The following is a 22791-nucleotide window of genomic DNA, read 5'->3' as shown; positions in this document are numbered from 1 at the left end:
ATTTATTAATAGTCTAAATTATGATTATGAATGTTAATATAATAAAGTTATCTAATTAAATTATAATTTGGGGAAAAACCTTGATGGTGTAAGTCTCTCTCAGCTGCAGCATCACATCATCAACAGTCTCTAAAAAAAAAGATTCGATCAGTCCGTCAAAAACATGAATTCCTACGATGATTACACCGGTATGATCACTATCTATCACTTCCTCAAAATATTTTGTTGAGGTTGTGTGTTTCTTGGTCAACTGTGTAGATCTGGATATTTTTGCTGGGATTTGAAGTGAATTTGTGATTAGTCTGAATAAGTCGGTTCTGAGTTTCATCATATCGATTTTGTAATAAGTAAACAAGCGGATATAATCAATGTCATACAAAATTAATGGATATAATCAAGTTTATCTGATCGATTTTCATAGTAACATGATCATACGATGTGATGTTTGTTTTGTTTTGGCAAAAAATATGGCAGTGGCTAAGACATGCGTCTTCTGGGACATTGAGGATTGTCCGCTCCCTGATGGTCTCAATGTTGTTGATGCCACGAACAACATTCGAAACGCCCTCAAGTCTGCGTGTTTTAAGGGTGAGGTGTCAATCATTGCTTTTGGTGATATAAAGAAGTACCTTGTTTGATGTGAGCGCCGGACGGCCTAAAGGTTCGGACGGAGTTCTACGTCGTTAGATGAATGATCGCTACGGACGGACAGACGAACGCTGCGGACGGTCGAACAGTCGTTGCGGATGGTTGGACGCGGATCTGCGGTTGCAGATCGACGTACAAACTTCGAACTAGTCGGCTCTCTTCAAGGTTTTATGGGATGGAGGAAATCGACCGATGATAAACTCGACTCGGCGATCTCCGAAAGATATGGACATAAGCGGGACGAGATTAGCCGAAGAATAACTCGACTCGGCAATCTCCGGGAAGGATGGACGGATGGGAGAACGTCTCGGTAAGAAATTCGACCCGATCGGTTCTCGAAGAAATGGACGGATGAGATGCTGCGTACGGATGGATGACGGACGCAGCGGACGGAAGGGTGCATCGATGCGACGACACACGAGAGATGGCTCGGCTAGTGATACGGTCGGACTAGAAGTTCTGTTGATCTTCTAGGGTTTCTCAAGAGCTATGTCGGCTAAGGAGAGAGGTGAGACAAGAAACAAAGATTCTCTCTTTGGGAAATTTAATTCAATATTCAAGTCTGACTTTTACAAATGAGGGTTTAGGCCTTTATATAGGTAGGCTTACATAAGGGAACACTTAAACCCTAGACGCGCGGCCATGATTCGGTTACTCGGTTTTTCGGTTTGTTTGGAAATCAAAAGCTGTTCTGAATCAAACCGACTAAGATTTCGGTTCGGGTACGGTTCTTTTGGTTTTTGCCACTCGGTTATTTTGGTTCAATTGTTTTGGGTCAAATATGTGTTTTTCAAAATTGGGCTTGTAAAAAATAGCCCAATAACACACAAAAAAAGTTTTCTCTCGAGAGAAGGAGAAACCCTCCCCACGAGTGGAGACAATGGCGGCGAGATCTTGTGGTGTCGAAGTCGAAGAAGAAGGAAGATTTTGTGGTGTAGAAATCGAAGGAGAAGGAAGGAGAAGAAGAAGATGATGAATCAAGAAGAGAATGGTAAACAAAGAAGAAGAGGATCATGAAGATGATGATAATATATCGAATCAGAAGAAGAATAAATAAAAAGAGGAAAATGATGATGATGATGAATCGAAGAAAGACAGATGATGATGATGAATCGAAGAAAAAGACATGATGATAATAAATCGAAGATGGTGAACTGAAGAAAAAGCAGAAAAGTCGAAGAAGAATCGAAGAAGAGGCATCGACAAACTTACTAGGAAAATTACATTAGGGTTTTTTTTTTCCGGTTAACCGAACCGAAAATTTCGGTTAACCAAATTTAAATTAAATCTTTCCAATCGATTTACATAATTAATAGAAACCGAACCGATTTGTCCAAATTTCGGTTCGGTTCGGTTCGGTTCAGACAAATTGGTTCAGTTTAAATTCGCAGGCCTAATTTGAACCATACACTTGGACATAAAGTAAAAGCAAAAGTAAATCAAAAGCAAAGACCATCCAACGGTCATAAGAAAGTTCAAAGGAAATAAAAGGAAGGAAGGAAGGAAGGGGATAGGATTGCCACGTCATTGGCTGGTCGTGGGTGATAGGATCTTCACTTCCTTGGACCATTATCATGTTAATGTAATTTTCCAAGTCATGGGCCAAGCGGGAACGAAGTGGAGATGCACTAGAGTTCGCTGCCTCGTCAAAACCCCTTCGGTAAACTCATTCGGACAAACCCGAAGTAGGAAAAAGAGTACAACTCCTTCTCATGACTTAGGGGTGTCTTCACACTAGCGTGATGGTGAAGACACACAAATCAAGCTTCCCAAAGCTGGTCACACCCAAGGTTCTTCATTAGTGATGTTAGCCATGAGCCATTGGTGTAAAGGTTGGAGCTTGGCCTGGAACTGCCCATTAGATGACCTTGTCTTGCTCCTCCTTGATGATCCTTGGGGACTGAAAGATGCCATATTGTTGTTCTGGGTCACATACTTGCCACCTACGCTAGCTGTTGGATGCTAGTACCGATTCTCCAAGCGTCCGAGAGGTGTCCGAGTGCAGCTCGAGCGGTCCTGGACGCGTATTTGATCCCGTGCTCACATCATTGTTGGTCTAAAATCAAACAAATTTGACATGGGTTATGAATAATCATCGGACAAATTTGATGATAATTGTGATAGCTTACTTTCCTGGGTTATGAATAATCATCGGACAAATTTGATGATAATCATTGGAGATATTACAGAGAACATTTCATTGCACATGTTTCTTCATGGTCTGGTTGAAAAGGGTTTCAATCTTCTCATCTCACAGTCTCCTTCAAACAGGTCAATACCCATGCACCATTCTGTGTTTACCGAGTGGCTTTGGCCTGACCTAGGTCTTGGAAAAGATCCTATCTTCAAAAGGGGATGAAATAACTAGAACCTTGAATATTAATACAAGTACACGAGGAAATCAGTAAACTAAGCTTTATTAAGAATTTTTTCAAACAACTATTTTACAAGCTTGTTTGATCAATTTATGCAACACCACAACAGCTTGTTTACCACTGAAACAATCGTAATCTACCCAACTTTACCTGCACAACAACAACTATGCTCACTCTTTATTCACTCACCAATGGAACCCTTAAGCAATATGATTTCTCTTGCTTAAATATAAACAGACACTTTTCTCTCTGCGAAAGTGCCACAGAACAAGAATGTGTTTCCTTCTCTTTTATAGAAGCAACAATCCTCACAATGCTCTTCTTTATCCACCAAATCCTCCTATGCTCCATGTCTTTCAAGAACCTCTCTTTGTCCAGCGAGTCATAGGAGAAACCTCATCATTATATTGACTTCAACAAGCCACTTTCCTGTAACTTCCAACGAACACCTTTTTAGCCTGACATCATTTTCACCCATGCTCAACATCTCCACGCTCGATGCATCACATTGTCTTCAAGGTGTTGTGATGGCAGAGACAACTTGACACTTCCCGCTTCGTCTGAAGTCCTTGAGGTACATTCTGTGACAGCGTGTAACTCCTACAGATGCTCTGTTTCTTCAATCTCCCCCTTTTTATCTGAGTGTGTGCCTCAAGCTTCCTGTAACAAGTTAGTGATGCATAACAAAAAAGCAAAAGGAAAACTGAACCAAGTAGCATTAAGATAATTGAAATACTTCGGAGCAGCAAAAGGTTCAAAGGTTTAATACATAGCCGAGTAGAACTAAAAAGAGAAGAGTTTTGCAATCGTAGATGCAATACATAAACGTCAGAGAGTTTCAGACTAAAAACAATCACTAAGTCAAACTCCTACTTATATTACTCCCCTTACATACGAGCATACACGAACTTGTTCAGTCACTCTCGGTTTCGTCACCGTCTTCCTCACCTTCTGGATCACCCTCACCCTCAGAGTAAACGATATCAAGGTAATCTCCCCCTGCTTGAGTGCACAGACTCATATAAAAACTAATGAGAAATGATCAGAGAGAGTGAATGAGGAGAGAGACTTACCTGCAAGACGTTCCATCATGAGTTTGGTGAAGTCAAGCAAGTGGCGAATGTCCGACAGAAGCGTGAGTGGAGCCTGAGAAGACAAAAGCTCCTTCGGTTCAATCTTGAAAACTTAGCAGGTGCAGCAGAGGTAACATCACCGGAGAGAGCATGAACAATGCGTTGGAAGCGCAAGAGCTGATCGATGAGATTTGGAAGGATGAGACGAACATTGGAAGAGGCATCCGCAATGACAGAGCTGCAGGCTTAGATCTCATCAAAGATCAACTTCCCAAAGTTAAACCGATGACCTTTGAGAATCATGAACAGAAGTGTAGACCGTTCAGCTGACATAGAGCTTGGGTTCATGGTTGGCATCCAGTTCTGGCAGAAAATCTTATGAAGCATGGCCATTGTATCTCCCATCTCCTTTTTGTTGTGAAGATCCCAAGCTCGAATCCGACCGTCAATTAGGAAAGTGACAATGTCATCAAGGCTGTCAAGAACTTGGATCTGAGTCGTATTCAGAGGGTAGGGCTCATTGGGAAGTTGATACATGGTATTGATGATAGACAGAGAGAATTCATACATGGACCCATGAACAAAGACCTTGAGGATGTCAATCCCTTCTGTTTCAGCTTCAGCAAGATTCGCATAGAACTTTTTCACAATATTACCAACGAAAGAGTCAACTTCAATGACCGTGGGCAGGAGTCCAAAATCTGATAAGATTTTGTAAGCGTCACCACCGTGAGGAACATCCGGAGCAAGAAACCCCATCTCATTGAATGAGCGATCCGAGATTGTCTGAAAGCGACGCATGGAGACTTCAGAGATGAACTAAGATGAGTAGGGGTCGACGGATGGGAGCTTCAGTTCAGGGTAGTTGCGATCACGAGTGGCAGTGAGGCGATGGTTGGCAACATAGCGAGAGAGAAACGTCGGTGGGGGAACCTCAACAACATCGTCTGTAGCAGGATCAGACTTGGAATGGTTTGAAACATCAGTGACATCTTCAAGATCAGTGTGAGATGAGCGAGTGGAACCACGGCGAGGCAGACAGCGAGTAGGAACCGACGAAGGTTTAGTCTTCCCTTTAGATCCGGATGCATGAGTACACGAACACTTGGATGGAGGAAGAGAAGCAGGTGGACGCTTGGTCTTCTTGGAGCGAGAGACACCAGGTTCGGTTTTAGGGACTAGCGGAGGGACTGCTGAAGGAGGAACAGGCGCAACAGAATGAAGTTCAGCAGTAGCAGTGGTGTCTTCAACGCTAAGATCCGAGGAAGAAGGTTTGTTGTGGTCCATGAGCAAAGAAAAGACAAGATCTGATCGTGAAAATAGGTTTATGTGGACGACAAAGAGACAAAGCAAAAGCGACACAAGGAGAAGTAAATTAGGTTTAGGACAATCTCCCATATAAATAACCACCTGCGACACTTTAACAAATAAGTGAGATACATTCATGGGCATGAAAAGATTTTCAGGATAATCCGACAAACTGGGCCCAAACACAAAACCAAAACCCACACAAATGCAACAATGCTTACACACACATCATAATGAGATAAAAAAACACATTCTTTGATATCAATGTTTAACACAAAAACTGTGATAAGAAGAAATGTGAAATCTCATCAAAGGCATCCTCAGACAAAGCAAATTTTTTTTTTGTTTTTGTTTTTTTATTTTTTATTTATATATATCTATATATATATATATATATATATATATATATATATGATAAGTGGCTGGCAAAATAACACATACAACAAACAAACAAGAGGATGAGGATACCACACCTGAGTCCTATGGCGGAAGTCAAACAGACAAATTCTCAAGTAAAGGGTTGAACAGCTGCTGTGATTTTAGTAGATGGAAAAATAGCAGTTGCTTAGCTCAAAGAGATGTAAAACATACTCAATGATCTCAACAGACTAGACTACACTCATCAGACTCAACCGGAACAGATCCTCATGATGTGAAGCCAAATTCATGGCAAGGGGGGGGTGATGGATTGATGTAATGAAGAAAATACATAGATACTGATATATACAGAGTTGTACCCTTTGTTTTTTTAGAATTCACAGAAGAAGAGAAAAGAACATCAACCCTTTTTCTGCCGACTAATACACTTTTGAGTTTTTTTTTTTGCTTCATCCATCTTTTTTGGAAACGTTGTAGGGAGAGCATGATGAGCAGCTGTTTTTGTGAAAAGACTTGCCAAAAAGAGGTTTTAATTATACATAAATAAAGAGAACAAGCAGCTGTGCAAACTTGTACAAGGAACCTACAACATGAGTCTCAAGCATAAAAACACATTAGAGATCACACAACCCAATTGAAATTTGAAGATGTGAGAAAGTGTTCAAATCCAAAGGTTTGGTAAAAATATCAGCAAGTTGTTTATCTGAGGACACATGAGAGATATCAATTACCTTGTTCTCAGCAAGTTCACGGATAAAGTGATGCCTCATGTCTATGTGCTTAGTGCGAGAGTGTTGAACATGGTTCTTTGATATATTGATAGCACTTTCATTGTCACAATAGACTAAAAGGGTTAAGGACACAATACCATAGTCAGACAACATTTGTTTCATCCACATGAGCTAGTTGCAGCAGCTACCCATGGCAATGTATTCAAACTCTGCAGTAGACATAGTCACACAGCTTTGCTTCTTGTTGTGCCAGGCGATGAGGTTGTTACCAAGAAAGAAACATCTTCTAGATGTACTTCGCCGATCATCAAGATTTCCAGCCCAATTGGAGTCACAAAAACCTGCAAGATTTGAATTAGTTTGCTTAGAGTAGTACAAACCTCGATCAGTTGTTCCCTTGACATATTTGATGATCCTCTTGACAGCATTCAGATGAGACATCCTTGGATCAGCTTGATATCGAGCACACACACCCACACTGAAGCATAGATCTGGTCGAGTGGCCGTGAGATAAAAAAGACTGCCAATCATAGCTCTGTAAAGTTTTTCATCAACCTTTTGACTAGTTGAGTCCTTCGAGAGCTTTGTTGTTGAGCTCATAGGGGTTCTGGCAGACTTGCTCGTTTGCATTCCAAATCTTTGAATCAAGCACTTCGCATATGTTGATTGAGAGATGTGAATCCCACTATCACTTTGTTTGATTTGTAATCCCAGGAAGTAGTTCGTCTCGCCAACCATGCTCATCCCAAATTCCTTGGTCATTTCTTTGACAAAGTCCTTCACAAGTTTTGGATTAGTACTTCCAAACACAATATCATCCACATAGATTTCAACAAAGAAGATGTTCGAACCTTCTTCGTAGATGAACAGAGTCTTGTCTACACTGTCTCTCTGAAACCCATTCTCAAGAAGAAACAAAGTGAGATGTTCATACCAAGCTCTTGGTGCTTGCTTCAATCCATACATAGCCTTCTTGAATTTATACACATGATCAGGAAATTTTGGGTCTTCAAAACCCTTTGGCTGAGTAACATAGACTTCTTCTTGGATGATCCCATTTAGAAAATCACTTTTCACATCCATTTGAAACATCTTGATGTTCAGAAGACATGCCATCCCAAGGAGTAAACGAATGGATTCAAGACATGCTACATGGGCAAATGTTTCGTCAAAATCAACACCTTCAACTTGTGAATATCCTTGAGCAACGAGTCGCGCTCGATTTCGTGTAACATTTCCTTCCTCATCAATCTTGTTCTTGAAAATCCACTTTGTACCAACAACATTTACTTGCGGAGGCCTTGGAACCAGATCCCACACACCATGTTGAACAAACTGGTTGATCTCTTCGTGACAAGCTGCAAACCAAAACTCATCTTCTAAGGCTGCAAAGATGTCATATGGTTCCAGAGTTGAGACAAAACAAGTGTGTTGTAGCATTTCTCGGAAGCTGATCTGAACTCCTCTTGTTTGTCTTTGACCTCCTAGGTTGCCAATCACATCTGATTCTGAGTGATTCTTAGGAACTTGCAAAGGTGTTAACCTTGTATCCACAGCTGATCCTTGAGTAACCCTTGTTTCTTCTTCTTGATCCTTTTCGACTTTCTCTAGATCAAGGGTTGGCAGATCTTCATCATCCTGAGCTACAGGGAATTTTTGAGTAGGTGATCTATCATCAAACACAACATTAACAGATTCTTCAACCCTCTTGAGACGTTTGTTGTATACCCTGTAGGCCATACTGTTTGTAGCATATCCTAGAAAAATACCTTCATCACTCCTTGAGTCAAACTTACCCAGGTGATCTTTATCATTCAAAATGTAACAGATGCACCCAAACGTGTGGAAGTAGCACATATTTGGAGTTTTCCCTTTCCAGATTTCGTAAGGAGTGGTGTTGGTGTTTGGTTTCACATAGACACGATTGATGATGTAACAAGCAGTGTTTATCGCTTCAGCCCAAAACCTTGGTGACACATTGTTACCGTGAATCATGGCTCTTGCCATTTCTTGGAGAGTTCTGTTCTTTCTTTCAACAATCCCATTTTGTTGTGGTGTCCTTGGTGCAGAGTATTGATGTCGTATCCCTTGAGAGTTGCAGAATTGCTCAAATTCTTCATTCTGGAACTCACCACCGTGGTCACTTCTGATTTGAACTATAGGTCCCTTTTCAGTCTGAAGTTGTAGAGCCAGTATCTTGAAGCTCTCAACAGCTTCTGATTTTTCTCTTAAAAATTTGACCCAAGTGAATCTAGAAAAATCATCAACAAGTACAAAGGTGTACCTTTTTCCATTCAAACTCTCAGTTTGTACTGGCCCCATAAGATCCATGTGTATCAACTCCAGAATCCTTTTTGAACCAATATCAGCGACTTTCTTGTGTTGATTTGTTTTCCTTTACTGCAAGCATCGCAGACTGCATCAGATTTTCCATCGAGCTTTGGTATACCTCTGACAACGTTAGCCTTCACTATCTTGACTAAACTCTGAGTGTTGATGTGACCAAGCCGTCGATGCCATAGATCAAGTTTAGAGACTGTAGCGGATAGACACATCTCTGACTCTTTCCACATATAACAGTTGTTTCCTGAATGAACTCCAGCTAGAACTTTGTTTCCATTTTCATCATATGCACCGCATTCCGTTTTTGTGAATGTGACTTTAAGTCCATCATCACATAAACTGGCTTATGCTGATTAGATTTGCACGAAGTCCATCAACAAAGTACACATTCGCCAGTTGAGGTTGGTTGGATATATCAATCATCCCTTTTCCTTTGATTTGACCTTTTCCTCCATCACCAAAAGTGACTTTTCCACCTAGCACCTAGAATAGGTGTAAATTCTTCTAATGCTGATTGATCTCCTGTCATATGTCTTGAGCATCCACTATCAAAATACCAAGAGTTGACTTCAGATGAACCTATAGATGTGTATGCTACATTGGCTTCTTCGTCATCCTCTTCAAGTTCTATCAGGCTTAGATTACAGCTTAAGCTGATATTCTCGGTTGAGTCTTCTCCAGAAACAGCAATGAGAGCCTTGAGATTGCATCTTGTGTAGATCTCATCATCCTCTTCATACATCTTAATTAGGTTGAAATTTGATATTTCTGTAAATAGATCACTGTACAAGTCTTTTTTCGAGATCCACACAGAGCAAAACTTCGCTGGCTCCAAGTAACACTTATTGAGATTCCACAACAAATTGATCTTTTCCTGAAACTGTAACAATGTCTTCTTTGATGATTGCCACCACAGTTATCACACCCATAAGTTCTTCTCCTTATGACCATCTTGTGATAGTCCTTCAAAGGATGATTCTGCCTTTTCTCTGATCTCTTTATCATCAAAATTTCTTTCTTCAAATTAGTAGATATATCTGCTTCCTTTTCTAAGTGATTGGCACTCACGAAGTTCACAGGTTGAACAGTCAGATCACTTGAGGTTCCAGTATTTCCTTGATACCCTAGACCTCTCTGTGTGGCATCTATTCTTCCCATGGACAGAATCTTGTCTAGATCCTTAGTTCCACTGTTCAACATCCTGATCTGCTTGTGTTTCTCATTCAACTCCTTTTCAAGCATTGTGGCTCTTCCCTTTTATTTTCTTTGTAATACTCTTCTTGACGATTGCTCAGTTTCTGAAGAAGTCCTTTAGTTGTTTGATCATTAGCCTTGAGTGGAGTATGATTAACCTTTACCGTTGCATCTTCATAGGCTGATTCAAGTTTAGATTCCAGAGTAAGCTTTTCTTGAATAAGCTTAAGCTTATCCTTGCTTAGATGTACCCAACTGTCATACAGAATTCTGTATTCCTCCTTGGGATTGATTTCTTCGTCACTCTCTGAATCAGACTCAGCACCTATCTGAACATTATCTCCACTGACTGTAAAAGCAACAAAGTTGAGCAGTTCTTCCCCTTCCTCATCAGACTCGGAGTCACTGAAGCTCAACAAGGATTTCTCCTTTGACTTGGTTTTGTTAGGACATTCAAACTTTGTGTGTCCCATGCCTTTGCACTCAAAACACTTCAACTCATTCTGTTTGGTTACATGACATTCAGGTTTGATATGACCATAGCCTCCACATTCATAGCATTGAATCTCCTTTCTCTTACCAGAATAGTCAGCATCTGGTTTTGATGATCTACCACCTGGTTTGTCTCCTTCTGTATTACTCCAACGTCGTGTGTCTTTGTTGTTGTTTCTCTCAACCTTTTTTAAAGCTTTATCAAAATTTCTGGCCAACAGGGAGATGCTATCTTTGATTTCTTGAAACTGATCAGATTTTTGATCGGCCTGAAACGCAATGCTTTTAGACGATTTGACTTTGTCTTCATCAGCTTCCATTTCTTCAGATTTTAGTAAGCCGGCCAGTTCAGCAAAAGTCAATGACTCAGTGTTCCCAACTACCCTCATTACAGCCTTGTGAGCAGCAAATTTGGCTGGAAGACACCTCAACAGTTTCTTCACCAGTTTTTGATCCTTGTAGGTCTTTCCAAGCACTTCAGCTTCATTTGCTATGGCACTGAGCTTTGAGCTAAACTTCACTATTGTTTCATCTGGAGTCATCTTCAGACACTCAAACTGAGTAGCTAACATATCAAGTCTCGTTCTCTTAACACTTGACGTTCCTTCATGAGATTGTTGGAGAATATCCCAGGCTTATTTTGCAGACTTGCATCCTTGAATGAGTTTGAACTCATCTTCATCCACACAAGAGAAAATGGCATTCATGGCTCTTGCGTTGAATTTTGACAGATTCTTCTCGTCAATCGTCCACCTGGCTTTAGGTTTTGGGATTTTAACTCCATCTTCTGTTGTATCAAACGGAGGTTCCCAGCCTTCTTCTACAGCTGTCCATGCATCTTCTCCTTGGCCTCTGATGAGTTGTGTCATTCGAAATTTTCAATACTCATATCTCTTAGTATCCAACATGATGTTCTTACTTGTACCCGTACCATCAGTATTTGGTTCCATAACTTAGGATCTAACATGTGTAGAGACGACAGTCTCAGATCGGTTTCCCGCTCTGATACCAATTGAAATAACTAGAACCTTGAATACTAATACAAGAACACCAGGAAATCAGTAAACTGAGCTTTATTAAGAATTTCTCAAACAACTATCTTACAAGCTTGTTTGATCAGTTTTATGCAACACCACAACAGCTGGTTTGCCACTAAAACAATCCTAATCTTCCCAACCTTACCTGCACAGCAACAACTATGCTCACTCTTTATTCACTCACCAATGGAACCCTTAAGCAATATGATTTCTATTGCTTAAATCTAAACAAACACTTTTCTCTCTACGAAAGTGCAACAAAACAAGAATGTGTTTGCTTCTCTTTTATAGAAGCAACAATCCTCACAGTACTCGTCTTTATTCACCAATTTTCCTATGCTCCATGTCCTTCAAGAACCTCTTTTTGTCCAGCGAGTCATAGGAGAAACCTCATCATTATGTTGACTTCAACAAGCCACTTGCATGTAGCTTCCAACGAACACCTTTTTTCAAGGTGTTGTACTGGCAAAGACAACTTGACACTTCCCGCTTCGTCTGAAGTCCTTTAGGTACATTCCGTGACAGCGTGTAACTCCTACAGATGCTCTGTTTCTTCAGGGGAGACCTAGTACTTGGTAATGAGGATTACGTAAACCCTCCTCCTCCAGCAAAGGTTCCTAAAAATGCGAACATCGTTGATGTTACTGATGACCCTGATTTTGGAACGGATATTTCACTCCTGTTTCAGTGACCTAGCTGCATTAGAGAACGAATGTCACCGAAGACTTGTTATTATGGACTATGCATGCATGTTTCTTATGTTAATATTTCATATCATCTCTCCCATATATATTGGTTTAGTAAATGTGTAAAAATTTATAATGAGAAACTTTGATTTTATCGTTATTTACACATATAAAGTTGATTTCGCTATTTAACAACTACATAAAAATGGCCAAATTTGAGAGACTGACTTCATCCACGATGAAGTGTTTAAAAGCTACTGCATCCTCTATGGCCAAATTTGAGCTTATGCAGTTCAAAATACGCAAATTGCTGATAGGATTGAAGATACGATCTCTTCTCTCTTATCTCTTCTCAATTCTCCAATACAAACTACAAACCCTAACTGATAAGATTGGAGTTACAGTTCTCCTCTCTTATCATCATGAACAGAGACGCAGCTCTGATCTAACAAACTCACAAATGTTGATCACGCAGGATCCCGTTTACAATACTACTCCATCTCTATTTATACTCTACATTGTTCTCATTCTTCTTTTAGCTCCTCACATGTGCCTCCCATGCCTCTCATGTGCTTATCAGTACTCCCCCCTTTGAAAACAGCTTGTCCTCAAGCTGTGAAGTAGCAAGTGTTGTGACTATAGAAAGCAATGACGGCAATCGATGAGACCATGGTAGAGCTGCTGCACATACCTTGATCCTCCACATTGTAGTGTCACCGTTTAGTTTCAGGCCCTGGGAAAGTCTGAGCCTCTGTTGCCCCATATAAAACAGATCCAGTTTGTGTAACTTTGTATAATATGGTGAAGAAGAGTGTGTAACAGCCATAGTTCCAAGTTAATCTTCTGCAGTTTCTTCTTTCTCCAGCGATGCCACACTAAAAAATAGTCTCTCTTGTTTACAGCTTCAGCAGACCATGAGCCATGTTTAACATCACTGCATAGAAACTCAACCAGAAACTTCACTGAATAAGAAACTCTTGCTGCAACATCCTGGGACCATGATGAACTGTTTTCAGTCTCTGTTGTATCAGAGTGTAGAGTGTGATGGAGTTTTTCCACTCTTTTAAAACTTGATTCATGCATCTTGTGAATCCTGTAATCATGTATACCCTCTCTGTATATGCCCTTGTTCTCAATTCCAAGGAGTTTGTACTTAAACCACCATGATTTAGGCTACTTGTTCTGTTTCAACTGTGACTATACTTGGTTGTCGTTGTGGCATAAAGTCGCATACTGAGGCACTGAAAAACATGAAACCTGAGCATCACCAAGTAGCCTCCTTAAAACAGACGCTACTTTTCCCATGACAACACTCCATAACATCTCAATGTCCATCTTTGTGGCAGGTTTTCTGACTTTTACAATCTGAGACCACCAAATTGCAGGCCTATGCTCTATGTCATTCTTGGACACACACACCAACCTTTTCCCTTTATCATGTTCCATCTCTGTTTGATGTGAGCTCACCAAACTGTTTTGGGATCGCAAGTGGAGTGAGTTCACCAAACTGTTATGCTGCAGTTCCCCAATCCAAACTCTTTTGTCTTTGAACTTGAATTTCCCGAATTTGTAACATTTTTGGTCTTGTCTTTCCCGTTCTAAGGCATACTCACAAAAATTGGACTTTACACATGTTGACTTCTCAACGCATTCAGCCATTTCTGAAAACTTGGAAACATGTAATTGCTCTTCCTCATGTGGAATTAATTCCCTTGACTGAACAAACACGGTCTCAGAAACTGCAGACATTGTTTTACATAATTTTGATTGTGTAATCGACTCAGTCCTCTCTATTATCGCAATCAATTCTGATTCACGTATGGATTCTTTTTGTTGAACTAATTTCTTCACTCCAACAGATTCCACTTCCATCTGAACTCCATCTGTTGCAAAGTTTAAAGTTACTGATTCTTGTGATTCCATTTGGAGACTAGAATCAATCATTGACAAAGTTAAAGTCGATTCTGCTTCACAGATCACGTCTTCATCCTGACATAATGTCTTCACACCAACAAAGTCCTCAATCTGAAGCAATTGCTTCTCTTTAGAGGAGTCCTTCTCCGTATGTGAGCCTCCTTGTTGACTAGATTCTTTTATACTCCACCCTATAGCTCTAGCTGCGACCAACAATTCTGACAAATTATGTGGCTTTTGTATACGAACAAGCTCCAGTGTTTCATGTGTTAACCCATTGAGAAAAATCCCTTCTAATTGTTGGTCATCCAAGCCTGTCACTTGAGAAGACAAGTCTTCAAACCTCTGTACATAATCAGATATAGTTCCTGTTTGTTTGATACGAAACAGACTTAGACATGGTCCTCTAATCTTCGATTGACCAAATTGCAGAATCAATCTTGATTTAAACTGACTCCAACTCTCAAACTGCCTCTTATTCCCTTCCAAATTGTACCAGCTCAAGGCTTCTCCTTGCAAACTCACTGAAACTAAGACTAGTTTCTCAGCATCGTTGTATCCTCCAGTCCTGAAAAATCTCTAAACCGTCGCAATCCAACCGTAAGTTCCCACGCCCTCAAACACGGCCATCTCCACATTTTTGAGAAGATTTTCTCTGATCCCAGGCCTAATACCACTACGGCAAGGTTCCAAGAAAGAATTTCTTACCTGATTGGTTTGATCTTGCAAGATTTCAATCTGTTTCTCTTCTCTAAGATCCTGAATGAGTCTGAGTCTTTCATCTTTATCACCAAATCGCAACAACAAAGCTAACTCCATCTTTCCCCAGCTGTCAAAATATCCATATACTCTTGTTCGCCATTGAAACCACAAGAGAGCTTCACCTTCCAGAAGACTCTGTGCAAGATTCAGTTTCTCATCCGCCGTGAAATTCTCTCAAACAAAGAAATCCTCCAGCCATGAAATCCATGGTCGTAGTTCACCGGAAACACCATCGAAGATGGGAAATCCCTCAAGACCCATTGCAATCAAAATCCCCAAACTGTCAAAATCTCCAGTTCGTCGAACCCTAACCCTTCACTCGCGTTGACCTCACAGTTTCACCGCACCATTTGATAGGATTGAAGATATGATCTCTTCTCTCTTATCTCTTCTCAATTCTCCAATACAAACTACAAACCCTAACTGATAAGATTGGAGTTACAGTTCTCCTCTCTTATCATCATGAACAGAGACGCAGCTCTGATCTAACAAACTCACAAATGTTGATCACGCAGGATCCCGTTTACAATACTACTCTTATCTCTATTTATACTCTACATTGTTCTCATTCTTCTTTTAGCTCCTCACATGTGCCTCTCATGTGCTTATCAATTGCATCCTCTATGGCTTTTCTTGGTCAACTCTGCATAATGAATTGTTTTGCTACGTTAACGTTTTGTCTTCAAATAGTTATATATCAGTTGTTTGAACGACACCATTTTACAGCTTTTGCCAACAAAAAAAACAAGCAGATATCATAAAAACGATTATTTCGATTGCAAAAACAGTTTTTAAATGTAAATGGTACATCCAAAGTCCAAACTTTAATTTTCAACTGCATCCAAAACATTTTGAATGCAACTTTCTTCTTATCTGAACCGACCTCTTTAATAGATGAACAAACAAAATCTGGAGGAAAAACAAACAAACAACTTCTATTTGTAATCTTAATGGGCCGGCCTGGTAATGTATACTACAGATAAGAGAGTGGGCATTGAAAGGGGCCGCTGGCCAGGGTGAAAATAATAAAATCGTATAAACAAAGGGTCTATATTCGTTGAGTAAATTAACCAAGGACTTTAATTGAAAATTAGTTTAAATTTCCACGACCACATAAATATTGCTTTGCGTTTTGTCAGTTGCGCGCAAAATAGCCCCAATCCTATTACCCAAAACGACGTCGTGGTGAAGCAAATGGCGAGAATCGCCTTTGCCACATCATCGCCGCCGATTACTACAGTTCGTGTTCTCCGCCGTCGTTTCTCTGTTTTCGCCTCCGTGAATCCGAAACTCCCGGAAATGTCTCGCACTTACCACCACAGCTCTCTCGAAGTTATAGGCGGAGGAAGCGAACGTTTCTTGCCGGCGTTAAAGGACTCGCTCGTCAAACCGTTCAATGCGTTTCCTCTAACCGGGTTTAACCGCCACGTGGAGACAATCTACGCAGCTTTCTACCGCTCTGTTCCTTCCGTCAGACTCCGCCGTGAGTGTCTCCGTACTAAAGACGACGGCTCTGTTGTTTTAGATTGGGTCGCCGGCGATGATGGTTACCTTGCTCCTGAATCTCCGATTCTAATTTTGTTGGTAACACTCTCGAAATCGATTTTGATTAGCATAGAGTAAGTGTGAATTGAGTGAAAAAAATCAAAACTTTTTTGAAAATTGTGTAGCCAGGTTTAACAGGAGGGAGCCAAGATTCGTATGTTAGACATATGTTGTTACGAGCACGAAGTAAAAAATGGCGTTGTGTTGTGTTTAATAGCCGTGGTTGTGGAGATAGTCCTGTTACTACTCCTCAGGTTTGATCTCTAGATTCATAAAGTAGCTTCCTTTGATGACTGTTGAGTCTCAGTTAGCTTCATTTGGAAGTTGGTAGACTGAAGTGTTATGATACTGATAAATGCAGTTCTACTCGGCTTCGTTTTTAGGAGACATTTGTGAAGTGATTGCTCATGTTGGAGATAAATTCCCAAAAGCTAATTTGTATGCTGCAGGATGGTCTCTTGGAGGCAACATTCTTGTTAACTATTTGGGTCAGGTTAGTTATAGCTAGCCTAAACTCATGAGTTTGGAATCCATGTATGTAAGTTTATAACTAAGTTCTTATCATATTGGTTTTGTTGGTGTTGTTGCAGGAATCTCATAACTGTCCTCTCTCTGGTGCTGTTTCGTTGTGCAATCCTTTTGATTTGGTTATAGCAGATGAAGATTTCCATAAGGGTTTCAACAATGTTTATGATAAGGCCCTGTCGAGATCTCTTCGTAGAATATTTAGCAAGTAATTGTTCGTTTGCCTTCGCCATCTTTTCTTCTTGCCAGTTAGTTAGTTATTGTCACATATTAGTTCATCTGTCTCTGCAGACATTCTCTGCTTTTTGAAGACATAGGTGGTGAATTTAACATTCCCTTGGCTGCAAATGCTGAGACGGTTAGGGACTTCGATGAAGGCATAACCCGGGGTTAGTTTCGTGTACAACTACTTATGTCTTTTCCTTGATACTTTGATGAGATGAGGGCATTACAGAGCTACAAATCATTTGTTTTCTTTTGTCATGTAACAGTCTCATTCGGTTTCAAATCAGTGGATGAGTACTATTCCAAGTCGAGCAGCTCCAAAGTTATAAAACATGTCCGTATACCCTTGCTTTGCATTCAGGTGAATCCCTGAACTATGAGTGATGAAAACATAAGCTTAGAATCTGTGTTTTTCTTCATATGTTAATTTGGTTATATGATATGAAATGCAGGCAGCAAATGATCCGATCGCTCCTGAGAGAGGTATCCCTCGCGATGACATCAAGGTAAGAGATGAATGATCATTCATTCACGTGAAAATGATTGGAATGATTTTGGCTCTATCTAACAGCTAAAGGTGTCAGGCAAACCCAAACTGCATGTTGATTGTAACACCAAGAGGAGGGCACTTGGGGTGGGTGGCAGGTGAAGAAGCTCCAAATGGGGCTCCTTGGACTGACCCAGTGGTTATGCAGTTTCTGCAATTTGTAGAGAGTCGTGAAACCATTGACGGGGAGAGATCTTTCGAGGATGTTCAGCAGATCCAAGTCTAATTCTGTTTCTCCATTTTTCACTTGGAGTGGTATGCTTTACTTGTACACTGTTGTTGTGAACAATAATTATAAACATGAAAAGAATCTAGTAGTACATTTCTCCTGAATCACAATGAATTCGTATTATGTACATGAAAAGAATAATTATAGCCATAGGTGGTTGTGAACATATAAGATATCAAGTCTTAACCACAACGACTTTGCATTAGTACATTTCTTAAACCATTTGATAGGATAGGATCATCGCTGCATGATCGTTGTTTACTTGACTACATGATGTAGTTCATTGGTTTACCGTTTACAGCTCCCAGAGTCCCAGGGGGCAAACAAATCCAAAACGTGCTTTAAGCTTTCGAGCTTGGGGATAGAATTTGGTTACTGGTCACTTTTTTGTTCATAGAAACTGAGCATTAAAAATGAAAAGTAGCCTCGCAGTTTTGGGATACTTCGAGAGAAAACAAAATATTATGAAAAGAATTAATATACCAACATATTTTTGGTTAATTGACCCAATGTTTTTAAACCCGACCCGGAACTCAAACCGGACAACCTTCCGGGTCACTGGGTCATCGGATCGACTGGGTCCAACCGCGGATTAATAATTTACTGAATTTTAATATATCATACGTATATATATATATATATATGTTATATACATTGCTTTTATAAATATTCTAACAATAATTTCCATTTCTTATTATATTTAATATATATTTTTGAACAATAGTTATAAATTTTTATTCTTTATCATTTTCTAAAAAGAGAGAAATGTACATATGAACAATACTTTTAAATCGTGACAGAACAAAAAAGAAAATCTTTAACAAAAAAAAAAACAGAAAATAGTTTTGTCCCACATCGAAGAAGTATAGAAGAAAAGATACATTACCTTCTTTATATAACATAACCTCTACGTACATTGACTTAATTTGTTAAGATTTAAGAATTAAATGGTGGTTTTGACCCGGACCGCTAGTTTAACCATACAGTTAGCCGGTTTTAGCTGGTTTTAGCTGGTTTTAGCCAGGTTTTCCCGGTTTTAACTGAGTTTTTTGATAGCCGAGTTTTAGGTATAACCCGGATTGGGATACCTTCCGGTTCACGGTTAAACCGGTTCAACCGGCCGGTCCAGTCCAGGTTTCAAAACATTAGTTAATTCAGCTTTAGCTTCATTATTGTTCATGTGGGAAATTATTTATTAATTTCGTTGCAATAATAAGAAAATTTTAAAAAGAAGTGGAACAACACATGGTATCAACTATCACGAGTCCTTATTCTTTTTTGGACTTCTTTTTTTTTTCGTGGGTCTAGCTTCCAGCAAATGCCATCAAATTCCTTGTCATATATTTCCATTTTTTTCATCATATGAAATATTACATAAACAGAACTATCATTCCTTTTTCCAGTATAGTATAATAGTATTCTCTTTTTTCCTGAACTTGTTTTTAGTTTAGCTTCAAGTCTCTTAAGTAAAATGACACTTAGAACGTGCCATTCGTATAACAATCTTTAAATGTTTTTTTTCTCTAACCTTAAGTTGTACTCCTATATTGTATAAGCATATATAACTTCAGCAATTTTTTTTTCATATGTATACATAAAATAAAATAAATGGAGTTAAGTAAACTAATACGAGTAAATTATAAATTTTAATTATATCCACCTCTCAGTACGTACTAGTACTCTACGTGCTACTAGTTTTGTTCAACCATAAAGCTAGTAGTAGTCTAGATCATAGTATGACAATAAACTAATATAACTACCCAACCAACCCCCTAAATTTATGGAGCTCACAATCTAAATAAATACTAAATAATTAATATTTGTACGACTAAACACCAATTATGGAATATCTTATATTCTCTGATTAAGATAGTATGAGTTTTTTTTTTTAACCTGTATTTGAAGAAGAAGAAAAAAACACAGCTCTAGCCTATATGTTCCACTACTAATCAAATAACATATTGGAATTAATCTACTAATAACCAAAATTATAATCCAAATTATAAGCATATTCATGGGCATGTGCATTGATTATTGTAAAACACAAATCTCTCAAGAAAGTGATGGTTTGTTTTATAAGCCATCCATCCATCATCAAAGAATCTCAAGATTTTTTTTTTTTAACAAAAGAAAGAAACTTGTCCCCACATGAACATAAACAACACAAAACATACAACCACTTTAACATTTCAAAAATTCTGATTAGTCTCTCATTTACTCATATAGTATTTTAAAATTTCAAAACAGCAATAACGATGTCATAGAGAGATGGAGAAGATAGCGTGGCTGTCTGGTCACTGAGAAATAAAGTAATGTTTTTATAGAATATTTTTGATCAACAAGAAAGGCCCACAAATACATGTAATCATCATAATCATGCGAATGGAGAGAGAGTGAGTGAGATGAGAGGAGACAAAGGTAAAGTGAAGATAAAGGAATCGTAGAGGAGACAAAGCACAATTGATGCATCTCTTTCTCTTCCTTTCTTGCTCTTTTTATTGTTTTGGCTTTATTCACTACTCACTCTCTTCTTCTTCTTCTTCAATAATCCAATGTCTCTTTTATGATATTTATGCTAAAGCTTGCTTCTTTTGATTCTTTGAAACACCATTATTACCTCTTCAATCATTCATTCTACTACACAGCTGTTTTTGATTCAATCTTTTTTACAAATTTAGGGTTTTCTTTTGTGTGTTTTTCCCCCAAATTTCTATAATTGACTCTCTCACTTCTTCTCTCTGTATCTTAGCTTTCTGGGGTCAGTTCTTTAATGGTGTGTGAAAGGTGAAAGCTTTAAGCTTTTGTGTTTATATCTCTATCTCTCTTTGTGTGTGTATTAGCAATGGCTGAGATCAAGATTGCAAAAGTAGAACAAGGGCAAACGAAGATTAGGAGTGTTCCTGTAGCTGTAACTCCTGAAGGTTTCTGGTGTTGTCCTTCTCCTGTTGCGTTTCAAAAGACTCTCAAGTCTCACCACTCTCTCACCAAACACAACAAACAGTCTTCTCCTCCTCCTCCTCCTCCATCTCAACTTCCTAAACCCGAGAAGAAACCGTCCTCGTCCACCATTAGATCCGTCATCGCCTCCGATGAGATTCATCAGAATTCGGCTAATTCCGATACCGTTCATAGTATTGCTGTTCCGGCGACGGTTCAAGAGAGACCACCGAGGCAAAAGGTTGAGACTTTACCGAGGAAAGTTGCGATTGAGTTTGGTGAACCTGGAAGTAGTGATGCTAAAGTGATTTTAGTAGGGAAGCAAGGCTTTTGTGTGAAGCTGAGTGTTCATAAGAAAGTTTTGGTTGATCATAGTAGTTTCTTTGCTAAGAAACTAGCTGAGAAAGATTCGGTTTTTGCTTGTCTTGAGATTGAGAGCTGTGAAGATGCTGAGATTTACGTTGAGACCATTGGGCTTATGTATTGTAAAGATATGAAGCAACGCCTTATGAAACAGAATGTAAGCAGAGTTCTTCGTGTCCTCAAGGTATATTGCAGCTTAATCCCTCTCTTAGATTTGGTAACTTTTAGAGCTTTAGGGGAATGAATGTCTAAGGACTTAGTTTTGTTATATTGCAGGTAGCAGAACTTCTTGGTTTTAGTTCATGTATTCAGTCTTGTTTAGATTACTTAGAAGCTGTGCCGTGGGTTGGGGAAGAAGAAGAGGAGAAAGTTATCTCATCGATTCTTAGATTAAAAACTGAAGGAGTTGGTGTCACTCCTGTTCTGAAAAGAGTTGCTTGTAATGCTGTGGATCCACCAAAAGAGACGCTCTCTCGCATCATTGAGCTTGTTTTAAGAAGCAAAGAGGAAAAAAGTCGACGTGAGATGAAATCTATTGTCCTGAAGCTTCTTAGAGAACAGAATGGAGCCAATGTAGCTGATAACTTCAACGAAACAATCTATTCCTCTTGCCAAAACTGCTTAGACTCGGTTTTGTCTCTGTTTAGACAAGCTTGTGAAGGAGAAAAACCTGAGACTGATACTAAACAGATAGCGGTAGAAGCGGATAACCTCACTTGGCTGCTTGATGTATTAGTGGAAAGACAAGCTGCAGAGGAGTTCTCAATCATATGGGGAAATCAGAAGGAGCTCGCTTTGTTACATGAGAAGCTTCCTTTAATGTCTCGTTACCATATAAGCCGTGTGACATCTCGGCTCTTCATAGGGATTGGGAGAGGAGAATTGTTGCCTTCAAAAGACACTAGGCTTTTGCTGTTGACCACATGGTTGCAACCTCTGTTCATAGACTATAACTGGCTTCAACATGGTTGTAGATCGTTTGATGGTAAGCTAGTTGAGGAAGGAATTGGTCGGACTATACTGACATTGCCGTTGGAAGATCAGCAGAGCATTTTGCTGTCGTGGCTTGGGAGTTTTCTAAACGGAGGAGATGGATGTCCGAATCTTCAAAGAGCTTTTGAAGTTTGGTGGAGACGATCTTTCATTAGACCTTACTCAGATCGTCAAGCTAATGGTTCTTGTCATACAGATTCAACTTCAAAAGAGTGACTATATAAAAAAAGCTGAGTAATCTTTGTTAATTGTACAGTAGTACTGCGTAATGTAGCTATTGGTTTGCTGATCTTGGTTTCGAGTTTGGTTTTTGCTTGGTTTAGATCGTATCATGGAGAGACAATGTCTTTTACTGGTCGATCTTTTTCTTGATGTATTGTAATTTTCAGTTTTCATAATGATGGATGTATATTTCTGATTTGATTTTTATACAATTTTTAAATGTTTTTGGTTTGAAGTTTGAACTTTGAAATTGAAACGATTGAT

At 39.4% G+C, this 22791-nt stretch overlaps 3 protein-coding genes across 3 annotated transcripts; all 3 read left to right on the top strand.

The window, feature by feature from the left end:
• The first annotated feature begins 467 nt into the window (after positions 1 to 467).
• On the top strand, positions 468 to 12270 carry LOC147946065 (uncharacterized). Its single transcript, XM_087509478.1, has 3 exons — positions 468 to 632; positions 2765 to 3005; positions 12137 to 12270. Exons 1-3 carry the CDS (start codon positions 468 to 470, stop codon positions 12268 to 12270), a joined length of 540 nt encoding a protein of 179 aa, XP_087365604.1.
• A 3739-nt stretch (positions 12271 to 16009) lies between these two features.
• On the top strand, positions 16010 to 18116 carry LOC104780904 (embryogenesis-associated protein EMB8). The gene is made up of 8 exons (XM_010505445.3): positions 16010 to 16525; positions 16612 to 16740; positions 16848 to 16979; positions 17077 to 17219; positions 17303 to 17400; positions 17503 to 17597; positions 17689 to 17742; positions 17821 to 18116. Exons 1-8 carry the CDS (start codon positions 16136 to 16138, stop codon positions 18007 to 18009), a joined length of 1230 nt encoding a protein of 409 aa, XP_010503747.2. The 5' UTR covers positions 16010 to 16135; the 3' UTR covers positions 18010 to 18116.
• A 2118-nt stretch (positions 18117 to 20234) lies between these two features.
• On the top strand, positions 20235 to 22762 carry LOC104780903 (BTB/POZ domain-containing protein At3g50780). Its single transcript, XM_010505444.3, has 2 exons — positions 20235 to 21496; positions 21589 to 22762. The coding sequence occupies exons 1-2, from the start codon at positions 20855 to 20857 to the stop codon at positions 22519 to 22521; spliced, it is 1575 nt and encodes a 524-aa protein (XP_010503746.2). The 5' UTR covers positions 20235 to 20854; the 3' UTR covers positions 22522 to 22762.
• Positions 22763 to 22791: the final 29 nt, after the last annotated feature.

This window comes from Camelina sativa, chromosome 4 (genome assembly GCF_030686135.1).
Source record: "Camelina sativa cultivar CO46 ecotype springtype chromosome 4, ASM3068613v1".
Lineage (NCBI taxonomy): Eukaryota > Viridiplantae > Streptophyta > Magnoliopsida > Brassicales > Brassicaceae > Camelina > Camelina sativa.
The sequence above is the reverse complement of the archived record's forward strand: the minus strand, read 5'-3'. Positions and strand labels throughout refer to the sequence as shown.